The sequence below is a fragment of the Neovison vison genome, chromosome X (assembly GCF_020171115.1).
Source record: "Neovison vison isolate M4711 chromosome X, ASM_NN_V1, whole genome shotgun sequence".
NCBI lineage: Eukaryota > Metazoa > Chordata > Mammalia > Carnivora > Mustelidae > Neogale > Neogale vison.
This window is the reverse complement of record NC_058105.1, coordinates 80,496,798-80,506,497: the sequence shown is the minus strand read 5'-3', so window position 1 is coordinate 80,506,497 and position 9,700 is coordinate 80,496,798. Positions and strand designations below refer to the sequence as shown.

At 48.8% G+C, this 9,700-nt stretch overlaps 1 protein-coding gene and 1 non-coding gene across 7 annotated transcripts; both read right to left on the bottom strand.

Annotated features, from left to right (window-relative positions):
- Positions 1-394: 394 nt before the first annotated feature.
- LOC122896810 (melanoma-associated antigen D2) lies at positions 395-8,585 on the bottom strand. 6 transcript variants are annotated; one of them, XM_044234882.1, is made up of 13 exons: positions 8,480-8,585; positions 6,961-7,034; positions 6,085-6,576; positions 5,204-5,512; positions 5,022-5,085; positions 4,687-4,766; positions 4,033-4,127; positions 3,255-3,334; positions 3,119-3,161; positions 2,734-2,796; positions 1,538-1,652; positions 720-1,138; positions 395-530 (listed from the first exon to the last, which is right to left on the bottom strand). In XM_044234882.1, exons 2-12 carry the CDS (start codon positions 7,003-7,005, stop codon positions 728-730), a joined length of 1,797 nt encoding a protein of 598 aa, XP_044090817.1. In that variant the 5' UTR covers positions 7,006-7,034; positions 8,480-8,585; the 3' UTR covers positions 395-530; positions 720-727. The 6 variants fall into 6 exon arrangements, with proteins under 6 accessions (XP_044090817.1, XP_044090820.1, XP_044090819.1 ...); XM_044234885.1 differs by having other exon boundaries at positions 6,961-7,048; positions 8,480-8,559; XM_044234884.1 differs by lacking the exon at positions 8,480-8,585 and adding an exon at positions 7,907-7,993.
- Positions 1,828-1,955, bottom strand: LOC122897870. Its single transcript, XR_006382699.1, has one exon. It is a non-coding gene; the product is annotated as a small nucleolar RNA SNORA11 (small nucleolar RNA).
- Positions 8,586-9,700: the final 1,115 nt, after the last annotated feature.

The window sequence follows — 9,700 nt, the reverse complement described above, 5'->3', positions numbered from 1 at the left end:
CCCTTTTTATTGGCTTCTGCCTGCTCAAGCCTTTCTCTCCTTTCCCAAGAAAATCATCATTTGTTCCCTATCTCCCATTTAGCTACCTCTCTTTCCTCCCATTCTCATCCAAATTTCTCAAAACTAAAGTCTGTATTTGATGTCCAGTTTCTGGACATCATGTCTGTTTCTGCTTGATCTGCCCACCTCAGGGCTCTTCAAAGTGTGTCCTCTGTGCTTAGAATCTTCATGACTCCCCACCCTACTGCAATGCTGCCTACACTGCAGACTAGAGATGCGGACCAAGCTATCCCAGAGAGATGCTAATCTTGCTCCCCTGAATCTAGTAAACACAGATTTATTTTTAAATGTGATACCAAAATATGACAGCCCACCAAAAAAAAGAGCAATAAACTCAGAAATGGCAAATAGATTTAATGTAGAATATCAATTTCAATTGATTGATAGTGGCTGCCTAGAGGTGCTGTGTTGAGTAGGCTTCTGAGGATGCACCCTGGCTTGAAGAGAAAAACTGCTGGGATTAGGAATATCTGAAAACACAAGTAAAAGAAATGCAAAAAGTCAATTGAGAGTCACCAAAAGGGAAGGAACAAAATGCCATGAGTGGGGTTTTCCCACATGCTCCATATGGTCCTGCAACCTTGGCCTTCCTATAGCCAGCCAGTTCCTTACCCCAACCCTATAAGCCCCAGCTGTCCCAACCCAGTCTAAGTAGATACCTGAAATCTCACTTATAGGAGAAACCACAGGCACCAGAGCTGCCACTTGTGCTGGCACCTGCTCCACTGAGGCCCGCAAAAAGCCCAAACGTGAGAGTGGCGGTCAGGCTGGCACTGGCACTGAAGCCACCACTGGCACTAGTACTGGCACTAGCCCCAGAGCTAGCACCACCACTCTCTTGGCCTTTGGCTTTAGCTTCAGCTCCTGCCTGGATCCGGGCTTTGGCCCAGGGTCCAATATCAGCTTCGTCCCAGTTGCAGGGCCCAGCAGCATTTTCAGAGCCAAGCCCAATGCCCATTCGAGCTCTGATCTCAGCTCTCGCCTTGGCTTCAGCTGCAGCCTCAGCAGCAGCCTTCATATCTGCTTCCATTGCCTCTCGGTACTGAGCTGCCCATTCTTTGGGATCCTTCTTTTGTACCTGAAACAGAAATAACCACCATCAGAAGGATCAGAATCCAAGAACTGAGCACCTAACTGTACGCCAGGCACCATGCTTCATGCTCTACACAATAGTAATAATATAATAAATACTACTACTAGTATTTACTAATAGTTATGTACTTTATTCCATCCCTGTTCTGACATTTATTAGCTCTGGGACCTTGGACATGTTACCTAACAACCTCTCTGAGCCTGATTGTTCTAATCTGGTCTAGGGAAAGGACGTGCTAGTTGTACAATCAGCTAAACATTTGGCCCAGAAGCAGAGGCTTCAGAATGTTCACATGTGAGCCGCAAGTGGCTCTATGCACAGCCTGCCCTAGCCAGCAGCACCCTATACTCTTGCTATGCCAAGCTTGGGCAGCTATCCAATTACCTTGCAGGCAAACTTGAGGACTTTCATCTTGCTGGTCTCATAGTAGGAGCGCAGGCCCCAGAAGAACTCATACTCAGGCGGATTGCTATTAGGGACTCTGGCATAGTCCAAGTACCTTGAAAAGAGAAGTTAAAAGCCTTTGTGTCTAAGACAACCATAGCCCACCCATGTATGGACTGGATAGGTTCTAAGTGGCAACCTCTCCCACTAAGTACTATAGCTTTTCTTCCAATATTGAGCCCTGTCCCATTGGTCTTGTCCAGAAGCCATTTGGAGGTGCGGGGTGGGACATGTGTAGGCTATATGTTCATAAGAAGGCTACAAGTTTTGTGCCCCTTGTCACAATGAACCCAGATTCTTGTTGGGTGTTATAAAGAGAAGAGCCATTTGTTTAGGCCCCCAGCTCTGAGCACACCCTACCACTGGGGAGTGTCCATGACCTGGTGGGCCCTGCAACAATCTACCATAGAAAATGACTGTAAAGGGAAGAAACAATCCACCAAGAGTAGCGTACTTCTGTGCATACTTCTGACTGCATGCATGGGAGTGTGTGGCATGTGCTAAGGATAAAGGGTATGGTAGGCCCTGGCCAGAAAGTCAGGAGGGCTCCATGACCAAACTGGACCCTTACCAGCCAGGGTCATAATCATACTTCCACTCTCTGAGACCCAGGTCCCTCAACTAAAAGTGGGGATGGGATGGCCGTATCTATTCTGCGCGGTAGTTACAAAAATGAAATGAGATACACAAGTCAAGTCCCCAGCACAGTACCTGGCTGCCTAAATCTGTCACTCTACAGCGTTTCTTTATGGAGATTAATTTCTATAAAGCCCTGGTTGGCATGGTAAAAAAAAAATCCTAGGCATTGGGGCCAGGATCTAAATATAACGCTCCCATTTGCTACCTATGTAGCAATTTACTTGAGCAAATTACTTCACTGCTCTGAACCTCAGTTTACTAATATGGACGACACTGGTGATGACAATCCCTACCTTGAAAAACTGCCCCAAAAGCGTATGTGAAAGTACATGTAGGTCAGGAAATGTGCCCTCCTGTTCCCTCTCACTATGTCAGGAATAAGCTACCTACCACCTGCGCGCGCGTGCACACACACACACACACACACCCCATAGGTTAATTACTCAGTTCTGAAATAAGCAAAACACATGGAACACACCATCATGACACATACTTACTTCTGCTTCACAAACTCATCAGTAATAAGCTTCTTCACATCCCCAAAAAGTGAGTGATGTATCCTGACAGCAGAAAAAGAAAAATCCATCAATCAGTCAATCAATCAATCATATTCAATCAATCACTTCCCAGATGTATACAGAGAGATTTTCAACATGGAAAAGAAATTACCAGCACAAGAGGAAAACTCCATAGAAGCCCAAGAGATAGTGAGACGGGGGGGAATGTTTGGGACCATTTCCCCATCCAACTAGGTTGGAACCCTGGACCCTTTACCAGCATCCCCACCCATTCCACCAGACCACCAGACTGATGCAATCCTGGAACATCCTTTCTTTCCAAATGATAACATGGACAGCAAGCACTGAGAGAGCCCAATCATACCCAGGGCGCAGCCCCAGCTTGCGCAGCACCTCCCAGATGACAGCTGCAAGAGGAGGCAAGAGGAGACAGGGACAGAAAATGAGCATGTGGACTTCCAACTGTGGCCACCCATTCAGCTGCATGCCTACCCACTCACCCTCACTGGACCGATTTCCATTCATAAAGATGATGCTAAGAAGCACCATGAGGAGACCTAGCTTTGGTGAATCCTTAGTCCTAGGGAAATAACAGAGTAGAGAAAAGGTTTATGTCCAGCAGCCATCTTCAAAAAACACACCAGCCAGATCACTAGGCTATCCTTTCCCAGATTCCTGAGAAATGACAGAATTCTGCCTAGTCTATGCTTCAAGCTCTATGTGACCCTGAGCAAAGCACTTAGACTCTTGAGTCTCTGTCTCCTATAGAGTAGAATGGGAAAATCCAATCCTCCACCCCAGGTTGCCAAGAGGTTAGAAGAATGCCTGTCAACCTAGGACAGCCCAGGGACCCAGCCAATGTGAGTCCCTTCTTTCTCTGCTAGACCCCTCTACCCCAAAAGAATTCTAGACAAAGCACCAGTGATACTGCTGTCCTTCAAGCATCATGATTCACCCACACCACGGAGCCCTTCCTTGAGAAGCATTCTACCAAAGCCAGTAGAAAGAAACAAGCAATACAGGTCTGCTTTCCTGGGAAGTTTCTGAAGAAACAGAAAACAGGAAGAATGCACTGCTCCAAGATGCTACACCCTTCAGTCAATCATAATAAAGCACCGTTAGCATGTGCAGGGCTCCAACTATGTGACAGAACTGGAACAGGGGATTTTTAAGTCCTGTCTTCCTACCTCTCCAAGGGACCATGGGGAGAGATGACAGGAATAAGGTAGTGCCATAGACGAAAGCACAGTCTCCCACCCCAGCTCTTTCCCAGCTTACGTTCCCAGTATGCCTGCATCAGTGGGCTCTAAGGTGCTGAGAAGAATGTACAAGTGGTCATTCTTATCGATTTCCTTCAACTGAATCCCAAACACCTAGGATGGGGAAAACAGCTTGTTAAGATCAGAAATTCAGCTTCCTGAGCATCCCACAGCTCCCATGTACTTAGGTGTGTATGGGTGTGGGTGCGGGTGTGGTTGTGAGTGTGTGTTGTGGGAGGGGAGGTTGGTAAGTGAGATAATGTAGATAAACCTAAGTGGTTGGCTCACAGCAAACAGGTAAGAAATCTACTATTGTTCTCAGCATCATCTGTGTGATTTGTGGAAATCTAAGGAGACAGAGAATGGGGAATGAAAGGAAGACGAGAGCATGTAAAATGCATTACAGGACATCTCCAGCAGCAGACAGAAGCAGGACTAAGTCGGGTGGCTTGGGTCCTAGCTGTGCTTTTAGAAGACATGCTATGTGACCCTGGACTAGTCTATGTCCCTCCTTAGGCATTCTGGTTATGGGGAGGCCCCTTCCTGTCTATCCATTCACACAGTGATAGGGCTGAATTAGTGAGTCTCTGTGGTCCCACCCCAGAACAGACATGTACACCTGGTCAGTTCGATGCTTCCCCACTGCATCCATCCCCCATGGCTGCCCCTTCACCTTCTCCAAGGAATAGCCTGCTCGTTCAATGATTTCAGGGTACACATCAGTGTATTCTTTGATGATGTCCTTCAGCATGTCTGCAAGGGGAGAGTGTTGCAAGCACCTGAGCTGAAGTGAAGCCAGGTGGCCCCAAATCCAAGCTAAAGACCCTCTGCCAACCCTGCTGTGGGTGGCACAAACAGGTTCTGAAGTAATGAACAGAGATGCTAGCACTACCAAATTAGAACTCTGGGAGTACAAAGGTAGGAGCATAAGGGCAAGGAATGTCCTCAGCATATGGGAAAGAGGGCAGCGGAGGGCACAGCTTAGGGGGAGGGTTAGCAGGACTCTACCTGAGCGTTTGATGGGAATCTTCGTCTGGTCTTTAACCAAGAGATACTTCACCAAATCATTTGCCTGGGAAAGGGAAAAAAAGGTAGAAAGATCAAAATATGTTTGCAGAATATTTGAGAAGAAGACAGAAAAGACAGGCAATGAAGTAAATAAGGCAGAATGGAGAAAACAGGGTTCTTACCCTCCCCTGCAAAAGGGCCACATCTCGAGGTGGTGGTGCTTCAGGCTCTTGGGATGACTGGAGCTTGGCAGCTCGACGGCGAGCCTTGCCCCTACGGGCCTTAGGTGACCTCAGGGAGAGCAAAGCTCTCCGGGCCCAAGCAGCCAACCGAGTCCTTGATGCCCTGCGGGCCCAAAAGGCTATGGGGCCCCTTGAAGCCCTGCGGGCCATTGAGGCCATTAGGGCCTTTGAGACCCTTCGGCCAGCTGTGGTTCCAGAAGCCTGACTCTGATCACTGTTTCCGTCGTCTTCGCCATTCAGATGTTTCACCTGCATCAACAGAAAGGAAGTTCAATATTGTCAGATGGAGCAGGTGGTCCTTAATCCCACCCCTAGAGTAACACTTAACTAGACACTGGCCACGTTGAGTCTTGGCTTTGTTTTTCACTGACTCCCATGCAGGAATTTCATCTCTCTACCAGGCCTGGAGCAACCTAAGGGTGGGGCCCAAGGATTCTCCTCTTCCTATGTCTACCACTGACTCTGCTTGTACCACCCTGGAAAAGTCACCCCACTTCTCTGGGACTCAGCTTCCTTTTCTATAAAACTGGATTACTTTCAGGATTTAATGAAATAATCTGTATGAATGCGTCTAGCTCAAGGTCTAACACATGGTAGCTACTATGGAAATATAAACCGCTTTACTTTCACATTGCAGCTATGTGTACTATCTCAATTCTCTATAAGTCTGTGAACTCTACAGAGAGAAAGTACATCACATGCCTCTTGTTGTTCCTCCCCACCAGCCTTAACGAGCACAGGGAACTTTCTAAATGTTTGTAGAACAAATGAACCAACTGAAAGAAGCAGAAAGAAAAGACTGGTGATTATAGAGGTCTCACCTTTCTGGCTTTCTTGGCCTTGACCTTGGGCCGAGTATCCTGATTCTCCTGTGCCTGAGCAGCTGCACCCTCAGGCTTAGGTTCATCTGCCAAAGCCTGAGAGGCAGGAGCCTCAGTATCCAGGGCCTTTGTAACCACCTTCGTATCAGCCACACAGTTGACCTTTTTGGTCTCAGTGGCAGGCATTGTCACAGGCTGAGGGTTAGCACTCTGCATCTTGGTGTCAGCTGCTGGACTCTTCTTTTCAACTGCCAGAACCTGGGTATCAGTCAGCTTAGTGGTAGGTGAGGCCTGAGTGGCAGCTGCCTTCTGAGCCTCTGGGGCCTTTGAGACTTCTGTGGCCTTTGAGACTCCTGCAGCATTTGACACCTTCATGGCTTCTGAGACCTCTGGTGCCTTTGAAGTCTTCAGTGTCTCTGAGACCTCCAAGTTCTGGGTCACTGTCAATAGGGTCTGTATCTTCAAGCCACTGTCCTTCTCTGAAGCTTCAGTCTGCATGAGGAAGCAGGAAAGCTCACAGACCTCCCCACCCCTAACTAGACGAATGGCTCCAATATTCCAGGGCCTCACCCCTCTGACCTATACTAACTCTTCCTTTCAGTGTGCTCTGCCCACCTAACCCCAACAAGGCCTCTCCTTCCTCTGAGCAGGTGGCGATGGCAAAAGAAGGGCAGGCCTGCCCTCCCTCCCTCCTTCTTTTCTCCATCCTTCATTCCTTCCTACTTTCCTCCTTCCCTCTACTGTGGCGGGGGGAGGGCACCCAGGCAGTTAAGTGGGTAAAGAAGGACAAGGATGGGAGGGGTGGTGCCAAGGGAACTAAGGCAGGAACAGGGGCTGAAGAAAAGTAGCAAGGGAGAGGACAGAAAGAAGCCTTACCTGGAAGCGGGTTGGACCCGTAGCTCTCTCGCTTGTGTCAGACATGTCTCAAGTTGGCCTGGCGAGCGCTGAGCCTGAGAGAGAAGGCCTGTGTCAAAGTGGGGGGGGGGGGGGGCTCCTGATCGTCCTCTCCTGTTCTGCCTGGAAGCTGATCCTCACTTTCCCCAGGGCCCCAATCCCAACCCCCTCCCCCAGCCCCAATGACTCCGTTCTCACATTAAATAATCCAAAGCGTCTAGATCTCAATTCTCCGCAGCCGCACCCTCCCCTTCTCCAGGAAGATGTGCCAGCGCGGCAGCTCTAAGGACCCCGCCCCTTTTCCTAGTGCAACCCCCCCACCCAGCCGCAGGCCAACAATGCGCATGCGCATTCGCTGCAGGGCCCACCTCACCCCCCTGCCCGCTCTCCCAGAACAAGCTTTCTTTTGATGTCCACCGTGCACATGCGCATTCGGCAGCTGCCCCCGTCTCTACGCCGTCTTTTCTCTACACGCCCCTTCTTAGCGATCCACAGTGCGCATGCGCAGGGGTCCGGACTCAGTCCACCACCCCTTCCAACACACTCCCTGCTCCATTCAGTCCCGCCCCTCCCCTACAAGGTTCCCTCTAAAATCTTCGCAGTGTCTGGCGGTCTTGGCCCCTCCCCTCCTTACACCCACCCCAAATCCACACTACAGGCGGGTCCCGCCCTTTTTCACAACACGCCCCCTCCAGCCAGGGGCAAAGCGCATCTTGGTTCCGCCCCTTCTTTAATACACCCCCCGCTCTCAAATCAGAATGGAGCCAGTGATTCCATCTTGGGCTCAGCCAAACCGGGTTCAGCCCCCTCCCTTCCCATCCGGATGGATCCGGTATGATCCGGTCCCTACAGCAGGTTTTCTCCAGATCCCAAAGGGTGGGGCCGATCCCTACTGGGCTGTGATCCAGAGCCGGGCCCCGCATCTCACCTCCTTCTCCTTAATTTTCAGAGTGCGTCCACTCTCCAAGCCCCTCCAAAACTCCTAGAATGCCCTCCCGGCTCCAGACCGGAAGTGGTCCCGCCCCTTTCCGCCTCCCTAGGGGGCCTCGGTTGCAGCCAGTCTGCCCTCCCCCCCCCCCCGCTACTTATTCCTTATCGACCGTATTCCCTCTGCCTTGCTCCCTGCTCCCCCTCGCATTATCTATTTTACCTCACAGAATTGCTTATTCTCCTTCCTTACATCCTCCCGTGTTACCTGTGCACCCCTTTCCCTAGCACTCCTTAACCCTTCTCTGCATTCTCTATTTTCTTCTCTGGATTCCACTTTTCCTCAGTATTCCCCTCCCCCTCCCAGTCTGCCATCCACAAACTTGGTTCCTCTCCTCCCCCCACTAGTCTCTGATTCCCAGTCCTTACCGCCTGCTACCCTACGTAGTCCTCGTTGCCTACATCCCGCTCCAGGTCATCTCTCCCTCAGCTGCAGCACCTGCCTGGCTATAGGTTCGAGGGGACTGAAATCACTGTCTGGCTGCCAGGAAACCCAAATCTCAACGCCCCTCACCTTGTCCTCGAGCAAGTCCGGGATGAGTCTGCCCTCTCTCAATCCCTCTCGAAGTCTCAGCCTCCAGGACTAGAGCTGCAGCCAGCCCAGCCCAGCCCCTTTCCGCAGCCCCCTGCCACCCCCCTCCTTCCTTGGGGGTGGGGCAATGGGGCCCTGCTCAGGGCTGTCTGACGCCAAAGCCCATGTTTATGCCACTGTACCAGGCTCAGTCTGCAGACCTTCCAACTAAAACCATCCTCTCAAAGCGATTCATTCATTGAATGTATTTATTTTTATATCTTTTTTTCTTATTACAAAGGTAATGTGTTGTGAAAATTCAAATAATACAGAAATATATAACATACCAATGAAAGGCCACCATTATCTTATTTCCCAGAAATAACCACTACCAACATTTTGATATACATCCCTCTAGATTTTTTCGATTCATATACTAATTATTTGGGTTTTCTCCCCACAAATGGTATCCAACACCTACTGTTCTGTGACCTGATTTTTCCCCATTATATATATATTTTTTAAGATTTTATTTATTTATTTGACAGACAGAGATCACAAGTAGGCAGAGACGGAGGAAGGGAAGCAGGCTCCCCGCCAAGCAGAGAGCCTGATGGGAGGCTTGATCCCAGGACTCTGGGATCATGATCTGAGCCCAAGACAGAGGCTTTAACCCACTGAGACACCCAGGTGCCCCGCCCATTATATATTCTAAGCAGCTTTCCATAGTGCACATTTTTCTTAACAGCTGAATAATTTTTTCTTGTATAGATGGCCCATAATTTATTTAACCAGTCCAGGATACACGGATATGGACACTTAGATTGTTTCTCTTTCTCTGCTTCATGCTTAAAGATGCTTTCCACACTCCTATATTACAATCCCTATTTTTTCAAGCACTTTTATGACTTCTGTATCTACATTTAAATATTTGATTATTCCAAAATCTGTTTTGTAAGTGTTCAGCTTAATTATTTTCCAAAATCACAGTTTCTTATCCCTATACCATGTGTGAATCTCTTTTTCCCACTGATGTGAAATGACACCTTTATCACCTAATAAATTTGCATAAGTAATTGGGTCTATTCAAAAGAACAAAATAAGATGAGACAAAATTGTCATTAGTTATTGAGTAATATGAATGCAGACCTGGACAACCCAAGACCATCAACTAAAAAGTTATTAGAAACCATAATAAAATTCAGCACAGCAGTCAGTTACAGA

Bases quoted from the DNA above. Each gene is read 5' to 3' on its own strand.
- LOC122896810 (XM_044234882.1), bottom strand. From the start codon at position 7,005: ATGTCTGACACAAGCGAGAGAGCTACGGGTCCAACCCGCTTCCAG. The intron at 5,086-5,203 runs GTAAGAACCCTG...TCCCTTTCCCAG, and splicing joins TGGCCCTTTTGCAGGGGAGG to GCAAATGATTTGGTGAAGTA. The intron at 3,162-3,254 runs GTGAGTGGGTAG...CTCCTCTTGCAG, and splicing joins TGGAAATCGGTCCAGTGAGG to CTGTCATCTGGGAGGTGCTG.